The sequence below is a fragment of the Poecilia reticulata genome, chromosome 6 (assembly GCF_904066995.2).
Source record: "Poecilia reticulata chromosome 6, P_reticulata-male-v2, whole genome shotgun sequence".
NCBI lineage: Eukaryota > Metazoa > Chordata > Actinopteri > Cyprinodontiformes > Poeciliidae > Poecilia > Poecilia reticulata.
The window spans coordinates 31,278,070-31,301,772 of NC_088835.1; the positions used below are offsets into that span (position 1 = coordinate 31,278,070).

General features: G+C 40.1%; 3 protein-coding genes across 3 annotated transcripts; 2 read left to right on the plus strand and 1 right to left on the minus strand.

Annotated features, from left to right (window-relative positions):
* Nucleotides 1-486: 486 nt before the first annotated feature.
* LOC103481192 (protein FAM180A) lies at nt 487-3,399 on the plus strand. Its single transcript, XM_008436515.2, has 3 exons — nt 487-739; nt 2,890-2,987; nt 3,070-3,399. Exons 1-3 carry the CDS (start codon nt 661-663, stop codon nt 3,397-3,399), a joined length of 507 nt encoding a protein of 168 aa, XP_008434737.2. The 5' UTR covers nt 487-660.
* Nucleotides 3,397-16,188, minus strand: slc23a4 (solute carrier family 23 member 4). The gene is made up of 12 exons (XM_008436516.3): nt 15,109-16,188; nt 14,580-14,705; nt 13,194-13,351; nt 10,266-10,425; nt 9,030-9,211; nt 8,674-8,794; nt 8,433-8,589; nt 5,688-5,941; nt 5,451-5,615; nt 5,246-5,354; nt 5,079-5,174; nt 3,397-4,919 (listed from the first exon to the last, which is right to left on the minus strand). The coding sequence occupies exons 1-12, from the start codon at nt 15,154-15,156 to the stop codon at nt 4,681-4,683; spliced, it is 1,815 nt and encodes a 604-aa protein (XP_008434738.2). The 5' UTR covers nt 15,157-16,188; the 3' UTR covers nt 3,397-4,680.
* A 1,729-nt stretch (nt 16,189-17,917) lies between these two features.
* Nucleotides 17,918-22,316, plus strand: LOC103481191 (uncharacterized). Its single transcript, XM_008436514.2, has 5 exons — nt 17,918-18,956; nt 19,048-19,101; nt 19,192-19,340; nt 21,820-21,933; nt 22,012-22,316. The coding sequence occupies exons 1-5, from the start codon at nt 18,728-18,730 to the stop codon at nt 22,150-22,152; spliced, it is 687 nt and encodes a 228-aa protein (XP_008434736.2). The 5' UTR covers nt 17,918-18,727; the 3' UTR covers nt 22,153-22,316.
* The last annotated feature ends 1,387 nt before the right edge of the window (nt 22,317-23,703 follow it).

Below are 23,703 nucleotides of genomic sequence, written 5' to 3' on the forward strand. Positions count from 1 at the left end.
GTGTTGCTCTGTCTCATAAAACTCCCCTAAAGGGCTGAAGATACTTTTCCAAGACTTCACTGAGCTTCTTACATGCAAACAGCAGCTAAAAGTAACATTTTAGTGACACTTTTATCTTTATTTTTCACTACGGGATGTTAACATAAATGATTTATTCAGAGGAAAAGGAAAGTGTGTCACAAAAGTTACTAAAATAAACCAGAAGCAGGAGTTTGAACCTGAAACCATCTTAGTGTTAAAAACAAAGAGAAGAGAGAAATCAGACAGAGAGAAAGACAGAGAGAGAGAGAGAGAGATCAGAGAGAGAGAGAAAGACAGAGAGACAGAGAGAGAGAGAGACAGAGAGAGAGAGTGAGAGAGAGAGACAGAGAGAAAGACAGAGAGACAGAGAGAGAGAGTGAGAGAGAGAGACAGAGAGAGAGAGACAAAGAGAGAGAGACAGAGAGAACGAGAGAGCGAGAGAGAGAGAGAAAGAGAGAGAGAGAGAGAAAGACAGAGACACAGAGAGAGAGTCTGAGGACAGCAGAGAAGAAGGTTTACTGGACGGTGAAACACGGAGCTGCTGGACTGGAGACACAGGGACAAACTGAACCAGAGGACACAAAGTCTTCACCAAGACAAACTGCAGCCTGGTTTCATCCTCAGGTAGATCTGGTTGCCATGGTTTCCTGGAGACTAGTGATGCTTGGACTTTTCTACTGCTTCATCAGGACCGGGGTCACCAAATCCCAGACGAGAGGTAAGACGGATTGTTGCCCAGCTATTAATAAGTTCTAAATTTTAAATCTGACTTTATGTCCTTTTAATTAAACTATATATATCTAGATACATATATTATTGTTTTGTTCTAATGCAGTAAACTTTGCAGTTTGAAGTTTCCTCTTGAAGAAATTAAAAGCTTTCTCAGAATAAACGATAACGAGATCGGATCAGGTTAAGAACCAATTAAATAATTTTCTATTAGATATCAGAGCCTCTAGTCATTGTTTTGATTTTACGCGGCAGAATGTTTTAGTTTAGATTCCTTTTGCTGCTGAATGAATGTAAATAAATATAATACACGAGCTCAACAGCAAAGATTACAGTTTTGAACCTGTTCAGCCTTCAGGTTGGAGCAAAGTGTTTTTCTATTCGTTCAACTTTCCAGAGTTTCTCTCATCATTCATGGAGCTTCTTCAGAAATGTGGATGCTACATTAGCGTTAGCTGCTACTGTGGATGCTACATTAGCGTTAGCATCTGTGCTGGAGCTACATGTTTAGCATTGAGATGCTATTTTAAGCTTAAACAGTTTTGCTGATAGGCTAACGGATTTTAGCATAACAGTAGCTTATTTAACCCCCAGAGGGCCAGGAGAAGCGGCTCTGTCGTTCATCCCTGCTGCTGTTAGCACTTGTGCGTCAGATTTACAGGCGTTCTGGAAACACACAAATACAAAAGTTCCAGCCAGAACTTAAAAGAGGAAAATAGTGATGAATGGTGGTGGAATGTTAAAATCGATGTAACTAATTAATCAAAATGAAAGTTACAGTAGTGATGTGAGTAATGCACCAAAGCCACTGACAAGAACTGTGACTGATGGGACGTAAAATGTTATGAAGGAAAGTCAGTCAGTAAATCCTGGTGAATTTTCAGCTGCTGAACATCTGAGTTCAGTCTGCGACTCTGGGACCTTCTGACGTTTTCCACATAATCGCCTGCAGCCGGGCGTGTGACGGTGCCCACCATTTAGAGAGATTTATGAACGCCATTCCAGTTTATGATCTTCATCATGGCTGCTTATATTTTATTTTGAAGTATGCTTTACAGCAGCAAAGCCAGAAAACAACATGGATCCAAAACCGTTTCAGTTTCTTTCTTCATCCTCCAAAAGCCTTGACCTCAATAATCTTTTAAACATATGGCAACATAAATTCTTTTCTTCATTATTATGAATAATAAGTAGCAAAATGTTTATTGGCTCTTAAAGAATAAATTCTGACTCATGATGAACCAGGTGTCAATCTCAGACTCCAAAAGTCAAACTTTTACCACTGACCCAGAGTAACAGGCAGTTTGGGAATCTGGAAATTGACATTTTTGATTTGTGTCTGTTAATTCAGACGAGATGATAACAGGAAGGCTAAGCTAATCGTGTTGCATGGTTCTTAAAGTTGGACCAAAATGCAGACAGCAGCTTGATTATTGATTATTAAGCTTATGGTTTAATAATGAAAATGGAAACGTTACAGGAGATGCATGAGCAGAACAGCTTCTAACTAAATATTTAACTCACTTGCTGATAAGAGGAAGTGAGCTACCAAAATAAAAGCTGGGTCAGTTTTCAATCCTGTGCCATATTATTTAACTTAATCCATTGATCTTTTTCTCCACTGAGATCTTTTTATTCAGTTTTTTCCTTTCATCTGAATCTTTGCTTCACACTTTATAAAATGTGAAGAACCACAGCAGCAGATTGGCTCCTCTTATTTCAAACTTAAGGACTGAATCTTAAATTGTTTCTGTTGCTGCACATCCTGTTGTGATCGTTCTGCAACGTAAAGCCGGGGAAACTAAAACCATGCATTGCATGTTGAAATCATTTGGACTGTGTAATATTTTCCATGTGTTGCTCCTCCTTTGATTCTCCTTGTAGCTTTGAGGTTTAGTGTCTGCAGACAGGATTTGTCTGTAAGGTCAGAGGTCAGAGTTTGAAGCTCATGACGTGCAGCAGAGCAGCAACCCTCTATTAAAGATAAAGTCGTTTTTTCATTTGACACAAAGATTTATCCACGTCTGAGAGTTTACAGCATTAATCCTGAACACGTGCATAGAGAAGTAAAGTTGATAGTGAAGATAATCTTATTTAAATATTCTTGTGCCTGTTTTTTATTTTTATTTTTGCACAAAGTCCTGTTTCCTGCTGCAGCCAAAGTGAAAGGAGGATCTTCAGCAGCTGGAAATCCAACGTTCTACAAAACCATAAGTGATGCCCATTTGTTATACGAGGTGAATAAAATAAATATGACCCAGATGTACCTCTGAATGTGCATTAGTTGCATTTTTGCCCTTTCTTCTCTCTGTGTATCAGATCCTGATGGCCGGCGTACGTTTTGAGCCCAGTGGGGGGTTTTCTGTCGACGACGCTGAACTTTCTTCGCTCCGTCAGACCAGAAATCTGAACTTCATCTGTGAGGAGATCGTTCCCAAGAAGCTAACGGACGTGTTTGGGCTCATAGCTGGGCTGTCGGATCACAGCGCTTCGCTGCATCAGGACGATTTCGAGCGAATCTTGATGACTTTGGTGTACACAACCCAGCAGATGATCAGCGCTGCTTCTGTTCACCAAAGAGAAATGTGGGCTGAGTCTTTTGTTGGTTTATACAAAGCTGTAAAACGAGACCTGGCACAGACAAGCTGAGGGTTCAGTGTTTAAGTTTAATGTACGTCACTTTAAACGTTCAATATTAGATGCTGCAACTGAAAGAAATGAGAATCAGAAATGAACTGAACAGAAATCACTGAAATATTCAAGTGTGAAATCCCATATTTACATCATATTTACATCGGATATTTGATTTAGTAGCACCTGCATGTAACTGACATCTGAGACCGAAAACAGAACAACTTTAAACGAGTCACAGCAAAACAAAGTGAAAATAATATGCAAATATGAGTGAAAAATATCTGAAACTTTAATAAGAGTGTCTGTGTTGGATTAATTTTAATCTCTTGTAATTAAGGATCCACTGTAAATAATAAACCATCTTGGATTTCAAAGCAAAGCACCACTGGATTAAATATCTTTCCAAAAAATGTATCCAGCAGCAGCAGGTCAGCAGACATGTTTCACTCCTCCTTTACCAATTTAAGTTACTGATCACTGTTGAAACGTGAGAAGCAGAAACTTTTCTCTGCATGCCAACTGTTATGTTTACATTTTTACAAATCCTGCCACAGACTTTTTTTAAATTCAGCTTTTGCTTTGTTCATGTAGCCTGCATGAAAAAAAACAGATAAAAAACATCAGGAGTCCTGGAGGTTCAGCACAAACAGGCTGCGTTCAAACAGCAGGCGATACGACCCAAATCTGATTCATTTATTCATTTTATTTTATTTTATTTTATTTGTACGGCAGCCTGAATGTCCTAATTCCAATGTTTTGAACAACTGACCTGTTTCACTTCCATATGTGGAACTAAATGGTATCAGACAGTTTTCACAGTCTGACGGCTCACGTCAAACTTTATCTGACTTTTACGTCCCTGATGTGAGACGTGTGTCATAAAGCAGCAGCAGAAGAAGCCAGACGGTGAATCTGGATGTAAATAATGGCTGAAAATGATAATAATGACTCCTGGTCCGACTCCACATCCTGCTGTGAAAACATCAGATTTGGGTGGCATTCGCCTGCTGCTGCATGTTTCTGAACTTTGTCCAGTCAAAGTGTCTTAGCTCTGCAGTCGCCTTTTTATTTCTAAGAAATGGCAGAGATTACGTTTTTACTTCTTCATGTCCTTCTTTTCTGACTTCACCACTTGATTTCATCTAAAACTCAACGTAGCAGTTAAACCTGATGTGAAATGAAAGATTAAAAGATCCAAACTCTGTTGCTACAGTACACCGTCTCTGAGATGTTACAGAGTCTGAGCTGCCTCTGGTGGTGTGTTTGGAAAATCCCAAATGACGGTTTCACCGTGACTCACAACCCAACTCCGATCATGATCTGACCCGGGTCTGGAGTTCCCAGCGGCTGCTTGGGATCCAGGGAGCTGGACAGGCCCGGCGGGCAGAACGGGACGTAGCGCAGCCAGGAGAGGGAGGACAGGTAGGAGGACAGGCCAAATGGGAGGTTGTAAACCTGTCCGGTCTCCAGAGTTTCACACGAATCGTCTTCATGAGCTTTGTTCCAGGCCAGGATGCCGCGCTCCTGCTTCGATCCTGCAGGAAACAAAGAAAACATTTCAATATCTTCTTATGAAAACACTTTTGTTACTCAAAATATTATTATTTTTGGCCTTCCCATGCTGTGCAGCCCTGGGCAGAAAGCCCTATGCCCCACTAGATCACTGAGGCTGTGTTGTTGAAGTGTGAGAGCACCTGGGACGGTGTTGTCCAGCACGAAGCCGAAGAAACCGCCAACAAACATGCTGGTTGTCAGAAGAACCTGCAGCATCTGGTCGAACTCTACCACACCTGGAAACAACGACGGTTTGAAGCTTTTTAAAGGCTAATTAATAACAAAGTAACACAAACTGATTACGTACCTGTAGCTATAGCTTTGGGATTCTTTAATATCCAGTTGGGAATTACCAAACCAGAGAACATGGAGAAGCCAAAGATGAAGATATTTCTGGATGAATTCATGTCTGCGTACTGAAAATATGAGCAGAAATCTTCCAGTCGGAACAGGATCGGAAATCTTTTAGGAGCTTTCAGGAAACTTCCCTGTTTTAGCTTAAAGGTGTTTACCTGCAAATTAGAGACTCCTGCTGCACAGATGACACCAAACATGACCATGAACATGCCTCCGATCACCGGAGAGGGGATGGTTGCAAACACAGCACCCATTTTACCAAGTATCCCCATGGCAACCATGAACAACCCGCTGGCCACGATGACCACGCGGCTCCCGACCTGCAAAGTCAGGAGATCCTGCTCAAGTGTTTGCTCTTTGAGTCTGATGCGATCTCACGAGAAGGCCGTTACCTTGGTGATACCGAGCGCGCCGACGTTCTCGCTGTAGGAGGTGGTTCCGTTTCCGGTTCCCCACGCTCCAGCCAGCAGGCAGCCGATTCCCTCGATGCCTATGCCGCGGTTGATGGCGTGTCTCGGTGGCGGCGGCGCTCCAGATAATCTTGCGCATGCGTGATAATCCCCAACAGACTCGATCATGGAGGAGATGACCCCGGCCAGGATCCCCACCACGCCGGCCAGGCTCACTGTGGGCTTCCCCCACTGCCCTGGGTTTGGTTTAAAGCAGAATGACAGAGAAAATGAGACTATGAGTAAATCATGACATAAACATCTTAAATATACAGTTTTTAATAGCCTTTACTTTTTGGGATCTCGTCATTATGCTGTTGCTTTCAAAAGTTTACATTCCTGCTTATGGTAAATGGGAATAATACACATCAATCAGAAAGAAATGTGAAAAACTACAAATTGATTCCATAAATTTGACATCTTTTTAAATCCATCCATCTATTTTCTTGCATCCTTGTCCCTCAGTGGGTCGGGAGCTGCTGCTGCCTCTCCAGCCAACGTTTCGGGCGAGAGGTGGGGTCACCTGGACAGGTCACCAGTCTGTCGCAGGGCAACACAGAGACACACAACCATGCACTCACACACTCACACCTAGGGACAATTTGGAGAGGCCAATTAACCTGACAGTCATGTTTTTGGACTGTGGGAGGAAACCAGAGAACCTGGAGAAAACCCACCATGCACAGGGAGAACATGGAGACTCCATGCAGAAAGACCGGGAATCGAACCCAGAACCTTCTTGCTGCAAGGCAACAGCTCTACCAACTGCGTCACTGTGCAGCCATCTTTTTAAATCAATTTTTAATATTCAGTCTCCTCTTCACGTGACTCCTGAGATTTTCTATCACACCTGATATTGAACTTTGACTAGGCCAATTCAAAACTGTAATTTCCACCGAGAAACAGAATTCCTCTTCAACTTAAATGTTTAGGATCAAAACTCACTGATGTTTTTTTCCATCTGAAGAGAACTAACCCCAAATTATTGTGCTGCCTTCATTACAAACTCTACACCTCAGAGCTTTATCATTTATTTTATTACTAGCTCATGGAATTGTGGCCCAGAGTTCAAATCAGGTTTCGTCCTAGCACATGATTCTGCTCGAAGGTTTTAGGAGATTAAATCTGTGCCTGAATGTTTTATTTGAAATTCAAGGCTTCAGTATTGCAGCCATACGTCTTTGATTGTTGATGCCTGAAAGTCATATTTTCACCATGTTACTTCATTTATTTATAAGTATTACAGTTTCAAGCCAAATATTTAGTTAAAGCTAGATGTTTAGTTTGTGATGTAAACATTTAACTTCAAACTGAATATTTAGCTAACATGTAAATTCACTAGGCGGAAGTTGACTACCCAAATAAAAGCCGAGTCTTGATGACGGTTATTAACTCTGCTGCTCACCTCGTCGTTGTTTACCTGAGTGAAGTTGGGCCCCCCACCTTCTTCAAATCAGACAAAATTGGTGTCAAACGTTTGTGCTGCGTTTGTGCTGGTTTGTGCAGCAAAAATTTTCGTTTGTGCTGCTTTCATTTTAAAGATATAAAGAAATGTTTCTAGAGGTCATCCAAGGTCAACCAGCCCCCCACTTTCTTCAAATCAGACAAAATGGGTGTCAATCAACTCGGTTACGTTTGTGCTGGTTTGTGCAGCAAAAATTTTTGTTTGTGCTGCTTTGGCTTTGAAGATATTAATGAAAGTATAAAGGTCAAAAGGTCAACCAGCCCCTCAACTTTTATGAAATCCTACTTTCTTTATATCTTTAAAATGAAAGCGGCACAAACGAACATTTTTGCTGCACAAACCAGCACAAACGTAGCACTAACGTTTGACACAAATTTTGTCTGATTTGAAGAAGGTGGGGGGGCCAAATTCACTCAGGTTCATTGTTTCCTTCCCCGTCGTCTCGACATGCGCAGTTTCAGCTGTGAACATCGGATGAGTCGTTTTAACAGCTGGACAGACGTTTACCGATGGATGTCCAGCAGCAATGAGTTTAAGACCCAGCTTTTGTTCTTAGCAGTCCACTTCCGGTTCTGGGCAAGCTCGCATTAGCATGTTAGCTAAGTATTTAGCTGTAAGCTAAAAATTTAGCTTGTAGCTAAATATTTATTTTGCAGATTTAACATTTGGTTTTAAACTGTAACATTTATAAATGAATGAATAATGTAGAGAAAATAATCCCCATTTTCGTGTCGTGATAGCTACGCTAAACATCCAGATAATCGCTGTTAATTTTTGACAGCAGCAACAAACAGCACCCAATAAGTTTCTGTCCCATCTTTTTTATAACTTTTAGAGAAACATTTTGGAGTTTTGTTGATGTCACTGTTTTCCTAGATCGTCTCCAGTTGATGCTTTTTGCATGCAGTCATATTCAGAATTAGAATAATTAAAAATATATTTTTAAAATAGCCTGAAAGTGAAAAATGTGTTTTGGGAGCGAATTAGGCTGTTGCAGCTTTTTCACATTTGCATTACATCCTCTGACAGATTTGTTAGTTTTTACATAAATTGCATAATATAAATGTTGTATTATTTTGTGAAAAAAAAAGGTGAAAAGCTTTTTTTTTTTTTTTTTGCAGTCACACAAATCTCTGGCTTTAAATAGACACATCTCCATTTTCCATGACTTCTAGATATATTGAGATATAAAATAAAAATCAGATATAATCTTAATGTCTTACCTGGATATGGGAAGGTAAACCAGGGAGCTTGGCTGATTACGTCCCCTTTTAGGTCTGTGCGTGCGAGGTAACCGTACTGCCCTGGTTCAGCAGGAAGAACGTTATACACCGTCAGGATGTAACAAATGAGCCAAGAAACTGTGATTCCCAACAAGACCTGAGAATTGAAACGGGCAACAACAACAAAACAATCACAATTTACTCTGTTTATAAAACATAAATCACTTCTTCAGTTACATACAGGGAGAATCTGAAAGATGTAGACTCGAGAAGTGTGAAGCTTTTTATCCTTGCTGTATGTAGGAAAGGGCATGGCTATGTGACGGAGGTACTGTGAAAACAGGATGATCAGGGCTGTGGTCCTGTGAGGCAGACAGACGGAAAATTAGTCTGAAATGTAAACAGAAGATGGAGAAAACAGATTCTGAACAGAAAACTCTAACAGTCTTCGCATAAGGATCATCATTAAGGATAAGGCAACGACATCTTTTAATCTTGTTAAAGAACCAGATTTAGAAAAACACATTTCCTCAGACATAAACACTGTTTGGTGTTTTTTTTTCTTGTGTAAAAATACAAAATAGTCCAAGGAATTACATTGAAGAGATGCCCCAGTGGTTTCCAGCGCTGCTCCCAGCTGAATCAAACAGCGACAGGCCAATGAGAGCGATAGTGGGAGCAATGGTGAGAGGTCCAATGAAGCACATGAAGAGGCCGATGAGGCCTGAAAATCCAACAAACACCTGGAAGAGGGAGCCCACAATGATGGAGCCCTGCAGCTGGACACAGAAGCATCACAGCTCTTAGGCATCAATCATTATACTCCAACAAAACAAGCAACGGAAACTTAATTTGAAAAAAGGAGGAAAAAATTCACTTTCGTCTTTGTTTTTGTAATACTCTTGTCTGCCACAAGAGGGAGTGTGGTGAACTTGCACTAAGAGAAATGAACAGTAGAAGCCTTGAAACACAACACCTCGTTATTTAAGACATTTTGTTAGGATATTTTCAGTCTATAAATATATTTTAAAATTATTATAAATGAAATTATATAATTTAAGAGTATTTATTTCTATCTGACAGCACATTGGCTGGTTATTGCTGAAACCAAAACCCTAAAAATACATAAAATAATCACAAAAAACAAGACAATGATTGCAACACTGTAATGAAAAAATTACAATTCCTTGAGACTGAGAAAAAAGTCAAAGTTTTAATAAATATTTAGCTTACTAACTAAACATGTTTAGCTAAATATTAGTTCCAAATTGAATATATAGCTAAGTAGTTAAATAAACTGTGGTTAAACTGAATATTTAGGCTGCTGGCTAATTATTTAGATAACTAAATATTTAGCCAGTCAGCTGAATATATTTGATTGTATAAATATTTAACCTCAAACTAATAATGTAGCCTTCTCACTGGAGCTAAATGGGCTATAAAGTTTAAAAACTGTGACATTTAGAAATGTATGAATAACAGTAAAAATGTGACTTTCAAATATAAATTCCCTTTTTTTCTAAATAACTCAAATATTGCTGTTAATCTTTGTGTTCCAAACATCACAACATCGTCACTGAAGCATGTTAATCAAACCCTGAGCATTTCTGTGCACAGCTGCCATGTCTTGTGCTAAACCCAGTTAATTTTTCAGAACAAACTGGGTTTAGCACAAACCACTGGGTTTAGCTAAAATTGGAGGTAAAACCCGGTGGAGTCATGTGACCAGCTGTTAGTTTAATTCAATTCAATTAAAAAAAATACTGTGTTGATCCCAGAGGGAAATAAAACCAACCTTTGCTTTAAATGATTAAATGCTCACAGTTTACTTACAGCTCTCATCCGACTCTGCCACACTTCTATGAACTCTGTGGACGAAGTGTTGACTGAGCTGGCGTTTTGGGTCCAGGCAGGACACGTAAACTCTGGCATGGAGAGCATCGCCATGGAGGGAGCCAGCAGCGTGAACGTGCCGCCTTGAAGAATGGGCAGCCTGGAGGCAAATGCAATGTTAGCAAAATGCTGCTAAAGCCTGAGATCGTTTAGATTTATTCATAAACAGGAAGTTTAAACCTACAGTCTCCATCTGTTGCATATGTGAACAGTTAATTCAGATCATGTGAAGCTAGAGAGTGACTCTCCTATTAGACACACAGACTCGAGGTTAAGTGGGTTAAAGCTATCAGCTGCTAATGATTGTCTCTGTGCTGCGATACACATCAGACTTTCCAGTGAAGCATGTAAATCAGCATCATGCAGGAAGTTCCTGGAGGAGAAAATGGCTGCAGACGTTTGCTTTGGGAAAGAAAATCCCTGAGTTTGTTGAAGGTGATGTTTTCCTGCCAGCTCATGCCTGAATGTTTAGGAAAGGACAAGAAAGCATCAGTGGTGCTAAGCCAGGAGAATGCGGGTTTTAGCAGAAACCAGATTCCGGACATAATGAGACGGAAATTCCTTGACTAATCCAGCTGTGATGACGGGATTCAGGAAGGCTGAGCTGCAGCGCTCAGAGCTCAAATCACATTTTAAATCTGTGGGATTCAAAGACAAAAACGGCTTTTACACCAGATTTAATGTCACCTTAACTGGGCATAACTAACACGGGATCCTCACTTCTGCTACACAGCATGGAAAGGTCAAAGATTTCCCCAGTTTTTGCTTTTCTAGATCATCAAACAAATTCAGAAATACAAAAAGCTGGTTTCAGAAAACCCATTTCTGAACCACTCAGATGATGTGTGGAGAGGTTATTCCCCCTGTGGAGAGGTTATGCCCCCTGTGGAGAGGTTATGCCTCCCTGTGGAGAAGTAATGCCCCCTGTGGAGAGGTTATCCCCCCTGTGGAGAGGTTATCCCCCCTGTGGAGAGGTTTATCCCCCCCTGTGGAGAGGTTGTCCCCCCTGTGGAGAGGTTATCCCCCCTGTGGAGAGGTTATGCCTCCCTGTGGAGAGGTTATCCCCCCTGTGGAGGGGTTATCCCCCCTGTGGAGAGGTTATGCATCCCTGTGGAGAAGTAATGCCCCCTGTGTAGAGGTTATCCCCCCTGGGGAGAGGTTATCCCCCCTGTGGAGAGGTTATCCCCCCTGTGGAGAGGTTATGCCTCCCTGTGGAGAAGTAATGCCCCCTGTGTAGAGGTTATCCCCCCTGGGGAGAGGTTATCCCCCCTGTGGAGAGGTTATCCCCCCTGTGGAGAGGTTATGCCTCCCTGTGGAGAAGTAATGCCCCCTGTGTAGAGGTTATCCCCCCTGTGGAGAGGTTATCCCCCCTGTGGAGAGGTTATGCCTCCCTGTGGAGAAGTAATGCCCCCTGTGGAGAGGTTATCCCCCCTGGGGAGAGGTTATCCCCCCTGTGGAGAGGTTATCCCCCCTGTGGAGAGGTTATCCCCCCTGTGGAGAGGTTATGCCTCCCTGTGGAGAAGTAATGCCCCCTGTGTAGAGGTTATCCCCCCTGGGGAGAGGTTATCCCCCCTGTGGAGAGGTTATCCCCCCTGTGGAGAGGTTATGCCTCCCTGTGGAGAAGTAATGCCCCCTGTGGAGAGGTTATCCCCCCTGTGGAGAAGTAATGCCCCCTGTAGAGAAGTTCATCCCCCCTGTGGAGAAGTTTATCCCCCCTGTGGAGAAGTTATCCCCCTATGGAGAGGTTTATCCCCCCCTGTGGAGAGGTTGTCCCCCCTGTGGAGAGGTTGTCCCCCCTGTGGAGAGGTTATCCCCCCTGTAGAGAAGTTATCCCCCTATGGAGAGGTTTATCCCCCCCTGTGGAGAGGTTATCCCCCCTGTGGAGAGGTTATCCCCCCTGTAGAGAAGTTATCCCCCTATGGAGAGGTTTATCCCCCCCTGTGGAGAGGTTGTCCCCCCTGTGGAGAGGTTGTCCCCCCTGTGGAGAGGTTATCCCCCCTGTGGAGAAGTTTATCCCCCCTGAAGCTGAAAACTGGCCGTTTTAGTTTCTTTGTTCTGCTGCTGTGTTTGAGTTTAAGGCAACAAACTGATAACTGGATGTTCTGCTTCAGGATTTTCTGCAAGGGAGCACAATTCATGGCTCCAGCGAATAACAGCAAGTTGTTCAGATATAAAAGCAGTCCCAGACCATGACACTGCCACTACCATGTTTGGCTGTAGCTGTGATGTTCTGTTTCTGGGAAGCGGTGCCAGTTTCACACCAGATGAAACAGACCAAACACCTTCCAGAAATATGGAGGCCATGATTGCCATCATGACCTCTGACCTCAGCTGAGTGTAGCTTCCCTGTGTGAGGATAATGGTTCTGACTGAGGTTCTCTGGACCTCAGAACCGTTTCCAGACTGATAGATGTCAGTAGTCACATTTCCATCAATATTTTTTGGTGCACATTTTGAAATGTGGTGTTGAAAAGGTTGGTGAAAACTACAAACTTTATTTTATTTTCCAGAGCTGAAGCTGCCACTTGAGGAATTCTGGGTAGAAAATATTTATGACTATATTTATGAAAATTACTACATCAGTTAACAATTATTTCAATAATCGATTCATCTTAACTTTAAAAAAAGGGTAAAACTGCTTGACAAAACATACAAAAAGTCATAAAGTGCTAGTTTTTTTTCTCCAAATGCTCCAGATTTCATCTGGAAAAGACTCAGACCTGAAATGGAGACGACTGAATGATTCCATTTTGATTCAGTCTCCTGCTGAACTGCTGTGTTTAATCAACAACTACTAATAAAATCAGTCACAGGCAGTAAATCCAGGCCAACAGCAGGTAACCGGATCCTTCTGGTATCGGTTCCTACCTGATGCCGAAGGTGACCTGCAGCAAGGTGCAGAGTCCAGACACGAAGAAGATGGTGCTGATGAGGTAGCTCTGAGTGAGGCCGTCATGCTGCAGACACAGGCCCTGCGACAGGATGAGGGGGATGGCGATGATGCCGCCAAAGGCAGTCAAACAGTGCTACAGGAACACAGGAGGGACATTTCAAAGTAAGCATGGAGGATAAAACAGTTTGGCTTTTAATGCATGAATTCATTTAGCACTGAAACGATTAATAACGATGAATCAATTAGTGAAATGTAACTAATTTAGTATCGATTAATTGCTAACTGGAGTACAGACTATAAAAATGATCATTTGCTGAAAGAACAACACAAGTCAAGCAGTAATTAACCCAAAACTGCAAAAAAATAGATACATTTTGTTTTTAAGATAGTAAAACAAATACTACCGTATTTTCCGCACTATAAGGCGCACCGGATTATAAGGCGCATAGAATAGACGCTTCAGTTTGGGTTACCAATTTGTTCCGTACTCTATTATTACACATCTATATTTGTAAAGAAGTGGTCCCCGCTGCCCCAGTCGTTGTTTCACTCACGGTGGTGGTGTGGTGATATTGTGCCCAACTGCTTTCTGGGTAACACAGACCATTCGACACGCTGCCGCCGCAGTCTCTGTCTCTCCTCCCCCCTGGCTTTAAATGTATTATCAAACTTTATTAACAAACCAGCGTTCTGACAACTATCCCAGCATGCACCGCGCGCTTCTTCTTCTATAAGGGAAAATGAAGTCGGCGGCTGCTTACCGTAGTTGACCTGTTGTGTCTCCATATTGGTCCATATATAAGGCGCACTGTCGGCTTTTGAGGAAATTGAAGGTTTTTAGGTGCGCCTTATAGTGCGGAAAATACGGTACTCATAACTTCTCTAGAGGCAGTTTTAGCTTCGACTGGTTCAAATTCTGTAGAACAAAATCCTATTCAGTAACTTTTGATCAGTTGATTCATAAAATAATCACCAGATGATGCTACACTGTACTGATGTCCAGCAGAATAAAATGAGCTTTTCATCTTTTAGCTGCAGATGAAGGAATGTTACTGTTGAGTTTTATGAAACAAAATGTTTATTTTCTTATTTTAAAAATTATTTGCATCTTTCAATGCATCTATAAAAAAAATCTTAAGTGGTTAAATGAAAAAATCTGCAGGATGTGGTAAATGTTTTATCTGATTAATCAATTAATCATCATAATATTCTACTAAAATAATGGTTAGTTGCAGCCCTGAACTTATTGAAACATAAACTAAGAACCTGAATCAAATCCTGCCTCTCTTGTTTACGTTGTTATGTAGCTCTAGACTCCATGTTGCATCAAAACTGACGGCTTCAAGCTTTTCCTGACAAACCTGAGTGCCTAAGAGGATGGAGAGGTACCAGGGCGGGACGTCTGTCACGCAGTAAGCCAGTTTGTTCGTGTCTTCATCGATAGACGAGTCCAGATCTTCTCCTTTTTCACAGAAACGTCCTTCCAGCTTCAGTTCCACAGACACAGGAAGACGTCAGAAAGAGGCAGAAGTTTGGACACAAAACGCCCACAAACGTTCCCATCTTCATAAATTATTACAGAAAATTCAAATCAAATGTTTCTTCTTTATGACAGAAAGGCATTTTTTCATTTGTTTAGACCTGAGGCAGTGAAGTAAACCTGTAGAACTTGGGTTCTGCAAATTCAATGAGGGGAAAAAACTACTTTGGCTTTTACTTCCAGCTTTAAGACAGAAAAATGCTCATTTATAAATAGATTTTTGTATTTTCTGGTTAAAAACCAACACGTTTAACCAGATCAAATGGAGAGAAGTTCATCCCCAGATTTCCAGATATGTCATTTTTAGTAAAGCTTGTTCTTATCAAACAAAAGAAAAGCATTAAACTCACCGCAAACGCATAGTTGTCGAGTCCATTGCTGTCCTTCTCTGAGGTCATGTTAGCTTCAACCTGCTGGCTCAGGTTTAGTTTCCTGAAGTTTGAGAAGAAACAGGAAAGAAAGAAGAGAAAGCCAGACAAAAGGAGGCGTCTGGGAGCTGCAGCGCGGGCGGGCGGGGTGGACAGCCTGCTGAGAAAAAGCAAATTTCAGACATGGGACTGCAGCTCGTGCTGACTGAAATAGGTCCAGCCGGGCGCTCATGTGAACCAAATTACAACAGTAGCAGCAGCTGACCTACCAGCTTCTGGCAGGCTGGAGGTCTTCTGTCCTTTTCACTGTAAAACAAACTAATCTCATAAGGAGACGCCTTTGAGGCCAGAGCCTCTGCAGCCTGGCTCCTGTTCTCACCTCCTTTTGGGATTGTTGCTGCTTTTTCGCTGCGTTTGGGGTAAATTTGTTCCACTTTAAGTAAATCTTGTTTTTAGCATTTTGTATCGGTTGGTTGTGAGTTTTCCTCAAACTGCTCCAGTTTCCTTCTGATTTTAACAACACATATTTGTGTCTGTGTCTATCACGTGCTGGCAAAGTATCACACAACACAAGGCTTGTTCATGAGCCGCTGTAAGTCATAACTTCATTTCCCAATTTACCCTACCTCTCCATTTCCCTCCAAATGCCATTAGCTTCAATTACATTATTAGTGTAAATTGAGAGTTTGATAGCAGCCCACATCTACCTAGTTAAAGTCCAGAAGGAAGAAAGTTACTGTCACACTTCTGGCATGAACATCTCTGCAGTTTTCAACACTGAACATGCTTATCTCACCTCATAAGACTGACTGCTTGAAGACACGTATGTGCACAAAACAGGAATAAACTGTGTGTATGCAGCAAATAGCATTTCACTGCAGACTTGAAGTTTATAATAACAGGTGCAAATGATTCAACAATACAGTTTTAAGGAGCAGAGATGTGAAAAAACAACAGATTGTCTTCTTCAGCTTCTCTAAAGTAGTAAAAAGTAGCAGATAAAGCTGCCAAAACGCAGCTTTTTCTGCATGTTTTTACTCTGGACATGACTGTCGGCACCAATGGCTCTCCTGAATGAAGACGACATGAACAGAATAGTTTTTAGATGCAGTTCACAACCTGCAGCAGCAACACAACTTATTTTAAACAAAGTTTCTGGGAGAAAAGAGGATAAATCCTTCAGCCTGTGGAAATCCCTTTCTGCTTGACTGAACATCAGCAGGACGGATCTGGAGAATATTTTCTGGATTAACAGATTATTTGGATAGCAAAAGGTGCTTAATAGGAGATTATTTTACAGGATTTAAAGGTGAAGCTAAAACTGCAACTTGAGTTTTGGGTAGAACAGATTTACAGAAAAATATATTTTTATTATTATACTTAAATGCAAAGCATTTTTTTTTCTTTTTTTGCAGTTTTGGCTTCATTATTGGTTTTAGTTTGTTGTTTATTACAGCAAATTACATTTCTTTCAATCATGTAATATTGTATTATTATTTCAATAATCGACTTATAACAATTAATGTGATTAATCATTTCAGTCCTAAACTATGTAGGACAAAGGAAACATATTAATTGTGGATCTGACACGTTTCCATAACGCAGCTGAATGAATCATTGTGTTTATTTTACTGGCAGAGTGAGAAACATTTCTAAAATCATACATGAAGAAAAGTTGGAACATTCAAGTGTGAAAAATAAAACGTTTTCTGAACTAAAAGTTAAAATTAAATGGAAAATATCATATTTTTTTAGCTTGTGGTTGCAGCGCCTGGTCTCATGTCATCATTTCTCCTTTATTTCCGCCGTTTCTCGTTGGGAAATGTCCCTCGTTGCATCCCGTCCTGCCGGTCTGCAGCTATTGTTTTGGGATCTTGTGACGATCGACCTCTGAAAAGAATCCATCCGGTTCATGAATCCGCCTCAGAGTCGTTTCCAGTTTGTCTCAGTGAGGGAATCTCCTGCTTTTAGGCTCTTTTAAGGATTTAACGCTGAAGCAGGAAGTTGAATCAGCTGAACTCAGAAACTGTGCAGGAAATGTTCAAACTCAAACGTTTTCAACCAGGATCATTTCATTTTACAGAAATAAATATCCGTATCATAAACTGATTAATAGAATTTCTCGACCAATTTGTTGCTTTAGCTCGTTAGTTAAATTTAAACTCGCTGTTATTTGTGTAGATTATATTGTTTTCTGCTGTTTCTCTTGGCTGCAGCCTTCCTGTTGAGAGTAATAGCCGTTTAGCTGTTTAATTAATAATTATTTAGATTCCTAAATAAATGTTTTAGGTTCAATATTCTGAGGGAAATTTTGTTGAGCAGATTATCAAAATACTTTGATTAAACTTTGACCCTGAAGACTGGAAACGTTTATTTCTAACGCTGTTTTTCCAGATGTGGCATAAACTAATATTTAATATCGTTCATGCATTTTTACCTCAGGTTCTCAAATTATGGTACAAGTAGTTGATGACCTGCCTTTTTGCGGCCATCAACTATTCACAAGATAATTATGAAGCAATATAGAGCTAACACCAGTAAACCAGGTTTATTTGTTTGATTCAGCAACAGGAAAATTCAACGTGTTTTAAATGATGAAACACAAAACAAACAAAAACAGGAGGCAGAATAAAGGAAAGGGATGAAAAGTTGTAATATTAAACCGATACGCTCCAGTGATTATTAATCAAAGGCAGCTAAGCAGCCTTTAGTTTAAAGGAGCTCAGCGTTTCGGCAGATTTGCTGTTTTCTGGAAGTTTATTCCAGATTAGAGGAGCATGAATTATTTGGTTCTGATTCTGGGAATCAGACCAGAAGCAGAAATCTGACAGTTCTGGAAGGTTGATTCAACTTTTGATTTATTTTTTTATTTTTTCAGTCAGACCTGTGAAAACTCTGTTGCAGTAATCAATGTGTTACCTGGTGATGTTATGTGTATTATCTGTGTAATTATGGTCACTGATCTGAAGTAAAACACTCATCTGGAGGCTTTGGAACAGAAAATCCGTTTTGGAAAAGTCTCGCTGGTTCCTGGATAGACTGACTGTGTGGAAAGGTTGAGAGGAGCTGCCGGCGCCGGCCACTAGAGGGAGACAAATCCCTCAATCAGTGGTCTTTTTTTGAACGTAATGAGATTTTCCTGAGTTTCTGAATGGAAGAAGAGAACAGAAGGTGCATCAAGGCCAAAGTGATAAACATTACCTGTGCAGTAAACCAGGTGATAAGAAAGAGAACCAAACGTGTTTAATAGTTGAATATTATCCAGGTTTCAGACCAGATGCATAGCTTGCACCTGATTTTTCTGCAGTTTGTTCTGCAGAGTAAGAAGTTCTGATTCCTCTGATTTGACATCAAATCTATACGAGTTCTGTCACCAATTGGTACATGCTGATTTTCAAGGATTTCCTGGAAATATTCTGTAGTGCCCTGATGCTCCACCTCCATGCTGACCATGTGATGCAGGTCAAACATAGACTGCCAGTGGAGGGAGGAAACCACATTGTCTTCCTCTGACTGAGCGAACGCTGCAGAATCTGTTTACCTTCACAGATCCTGATACTGGAGACACACCGAAGGGATTTCTGATCAGTTTTTACCTACAATGACAAGCCTGCTGCTGGTGGGAGATAAACTGTTGGATATGTGGACAAAAGGAGAGAGAGAAAAACAATCCTGTGCGGATGAAGAGAGGGAATCACGGCAGCACAAACACATTTCCCATTCAATCGAAGAAATACTAAGAAGACCGATCAGAAAAGAGGAAAGAGTTTATCGAAACTGGTCTGTTATTAGAGATAACACTGAGGTACATAACAAGCTCTCTTACACAGGTAAGGTTTTAAATATCCCATTAATTAACAGTTTGATTTAAAATGTAGCCAGAAAATTAGTTTTCCCGTTAAAGCTTGTCACTGTTCATAGATTCCTCACAGAAAAATCATGAAGAATCTCCAAAATCTGCCACAGAAACCAAAAGTGAGTATTTATTAACTTAACGCAGACACCTCAGTAAATGTAGCATTTATTTAACAAGCAAAGAGATATTAAGACATTGTTCACCTGCAGGTCAGAAGAGGAAAAGACAAACCAGGGTGACGTTCACGTCGCTCCAGGTTCAGGAGCTGGAGGCGGTTTTCCAGCAGACTCACTATCCAGACGTCAACGCCAGAGACGAGCTGGCCGGCCGCCTGCAGCTGACGGAGGGACGGATACAGGTACAACACCTGCTTCTGTGGGTTCATGACCAGGGGGACGCAAACAATTACAAATAATGATATCTATATGTAAACAGTCATATTTAATAAATTATATTGTCCTTTCCGATGAGGCTCATTCATCAGATTAACCTGTAGGAAATAAACTTTTAATTAATCTCATATTTCTCAATAAAAAAATATTTTTATTGGTCTGATTTAATAATAATAAACTTTTATTTCCTAATAAAATGTAGCCAATATCATTTAGAAATAAGAAATAAATAAAATAATCAAGTTAAGAGTAATATTCTAATCTTAAATGTTTGCATTGGATGTAAGCAAAAATAATTAACAGAAATAAAAATGCATAAATGTTATTGTAAATAGTAATTTATTCAGAAAAGTATGTTAGGAAAACTAATCAGCAGAGGTGGGCACCGCTAACTGAAAGGTTAGCTGCGCCAAACATAAACAGTTCTGCTAATGCTAAAGCGCTACATAAACCTGATATCTGACACAAGCTAATGCTAAAGCGCTACATAAACCTGATATCTGACACAAGCTAATGCTAAAGCGCTACATAAACATGATATCTGACACAAGCTAATGCTAAAGCGCTACATAAACATGATATCTGACACAAGCTAATGCTAAAGCGCTACATAAACCTGATATCTGACACAAGCTAATGCTAAAGCGCTACATAAACATGATATCTGACACAAGCTAATGCTAAAGCGCTACATAAACATGATATCTGACACAAGCTAATGCTAAAGCGCTACATAAACCTGATATCTGACACAAGCTAATGCTAAAGCGCTACATAAACCTGATATCTAACACAAGCTAATGCTAAAGCGCTACATAAACATGATATCTGACACAAGCTAATGCTAAAGCGCTACATAAACACATAAGCTAATGCTAAAGCGCTACATAAACCCGATATCTGACAGAAGCTAATGCTAAAGCGCTACATAAACCTGATATCTGACACAAGCTAATGCTAAAGCGCTACATAAACCTGATATCTGACACAACCTAATGCTAAAGCGCTACATAAACATGATATGTGACACAAGCTAATGCTAAAGCGCTACATAAACCTGATATCTGACACAAGCTAATGCTAAAGCGCTACATAAACATGATATCTGACACAAGCTAATGCTAAAGCGCTACATAAACATGATATGTGACACAAGCTAATGCTAAAGCGCTACATAAACCTGATATCTGACACAAGCTAATGCTAAAGCACTACATAAACCTGATATCTGACACAAGCTAATGCTAAAGCGCTATATAAACCTGATATCTAACACAAGCTAATGTTAAAGCGCTACATAAACATGATATCTGACACAAGCTAATACTAAAGCGCTACATAAACATGATATCTGACACAAGCTAATGCTAAAGCATACATAAACATGATATCTGACACATGCTAATGCTAAAGCGCTACATAAACATGATATGTGACACAAGCTAATGCTAAAGCACTACATAAACCTGATATCTGACACAAGCTAATGCTAAAGCGCTACATAAACATGATATCTGACACAAGCTAATGCTAAAGTGCTACATAAACATGATATCTGACACTAGCTAATGCTAAAGCGCTACATAAACCTGATATCTGACACAAGCTAATGCTAAAGCGCTACATAAACCTGATATCTGACACAAGCTAATGCTAAAGCGCTACATAAACATGATATCTGACACAAGCTAATGCTAAAGCGCTGCATAAACCTGATATCTGACACAAGCTAATGCTAAAGCGCTAATTTAAGTTACAAACTACAACCTTTGAGCACCAATTTAACTTAGACATGCGTAACATATCCCATAATGTCCTTTTGTGTTTATCCTTGCTAATTGTTCTCTATTGTCTATATTTTATTTTGTTCCTTTAGCTTTCTTGTTCAAAATAAGAGCATGAATATAAATGGCTAATTATTTGAAAAATTCTTAACAATCGATAACCAAAACGTTTTCACAGATGTCAAGATACAGAAAATGTTATTTCGGGAAAGTTAAGTATGTTAAATGTTTTCATAGTTAGCAAAAGTGTTAAAGCGCTAAGCTAAAATTAGCTCTGCTATTAGCGCACTAGCGGAAATATGCCCAACTCTGCTAATCAAGCACTTTCATCCCAAATGCTTGGAAAACCAAGTAATATTACAAACAGACTGCTTAACTGAAGAAAAATGTTAATAATTGTTGAATAATTTATGTTTTGGTAACGTGGGATTAAAACAAAAGGGAATTTTTAAAACTTAAATGCACTGTTTGTTTGTTTTTATTTTTTTTATCGCTGCTAATTTCACTGAAACCGGTCGTAAACGGCTTGTTGACCTTGACGGAGGGAGGCAATTCAGCGCGTCTCTTAAGCTCTTTTCCTTGTAATGCCTTTAACTGCACCTTCGTTACATCATTTTGCAGATTTCATGTCCCAATAAAACAGAATTTTATTGTGCTTCAGATTTGGTTCCAGAACCGCAGAGCAAAGTGGAGAAAGTCAGAAACACTGAAGGAAATCGAGGTGATGACCAGGCGGCGGATATGTTCAGCTACTCATCCTCTGATTTATTATGAGGTACTGCGACTCGTTATCCAGGCTGCAGGTTGTTTTCAGGTTGTAAAATAACTGGGGAATATTTAATTTCTTTTCCAGGAGCCGCCTTTTGACCCGATGCGCTGGCTGACCTGCTGGACACCTGAACCGTCCAGGCTGTTTTTCAGAGCCACTCCAACACAAGGCAGCACACACAGCCTCAGGACTCTCTGCTCCGACCTGTATGGGACAGAACGATAGCCCGTCTCATTTTTAAAATCTTTTTTTATATAAAATGTAAAAAAAAATAAAATAAAAAATGGTGGAGTTTTGAACCAGGCTCTGTGACATTTAACCTTAATTCTCTTAGCATTGCGTGCTGCGCATGCAACTGAAAACGTTTTGCATTTTCCAATAAACTGAAATTCTGAAATGATTTTTGCGTTTTCTTTAAATTTTGCAGATAAATCTGTGCACAGATTAAGCTTTGAGAGCAGCTGTGGTCTACATGTCTCTCACCAGAAACCGCAGTGTTGTTATGGAGGACAGCATTTAGCCTTTTTCATGACGCCACACTTCCTTGTGAAAGATAAGATAGGCCCATGTCATGAAAAGTTCATCAGCTTGACTTTCTGACAACCTCTCCTTATCTTAATTTGGACTTGTAAGACGAGGTCATTCGCAGGTCAGCTCAGCTTGTCAAATCAGTCGAATATCTTTACAATAGGAGCTCATGTTAATGCTGGAAAGCTGCTTCTTTAAACCGTATCCTCCACAAATGCCTCTTTGTTTTAGAAAGTCTCCGCTTGTGCAATGATCTAAACAGCTCTTCATTCAGCTTTATGTAAATAATTACAAGTCCTCAGAAAGATAGCAAAACACCACCTTGCAGATCAATTCAACAACTGATTTGGCGGAACCAGAACTGATTACAGGTTTATGAGAACGGCTCAACTTTTCCCCTCGGCCGTATCGTCTGTTTACTGCCTGAGTGAGAAATTTATTACTGCTACAGAGTTAAAGAGGACAGAAATAGTTGGCAGGGAGCAGCACAAAAAACCTTGACCGCTGTTGTGTAACTGCAAATAATCACAATGAGGGCTTTATAATTAATTAGTAATAATTGTCAGACATCAAATGCTCTGATTTTTTAAAAGCAAAAATAAAACATGTAGCTGTAGAAATTATTTTATGGTTTCTCATATTTTATCTGACTTTGCCATTTTTTACAGTGCCACTGTTTATCCTGTTTTTTTTAAATATAATTTACTGTAAAGTACTTTGAGAAACATCAGTTTGTGCAGAAACTTTTCATCTGAACTGAAGAAAACACAGAAAAATAGAAGAAAACAAAAGTCCTCAAAAACACCAAACCCAAAATATGTTTATGGGACAAAAATCTAATTTCTTATTCATCCCACAATAGGAGAATTGTGTTAATTAAAAAAAATACAAGTAACACATAAAGAATAAGACAAAAAGAATACACTGAACAAAAACTAGCATGAATTTATAAATAAGAACATGAATGGGATCAGCTTTAATTTTAAATATAAATAACAGTGGAGTAAAAATCAACAAATTAATTTTCTAATAAAAACAACAAGCAGTTTTTAAATGATGAGTTAATTTAACTTTAAAAGCTGCTGAAGGTAAATCAAACCTGCTATTAACTGGGATTCATCATATTTTTTCATTTCAACTGTCACTAGTTACGTTTATATGAGTAACTTTGTGGAGAAGGGGTGTGAATACTTCAGGGCTGCCAGACAGAGTGTGTGTCATGTCTTAAAGTAACCAGAAGGTGGCGCC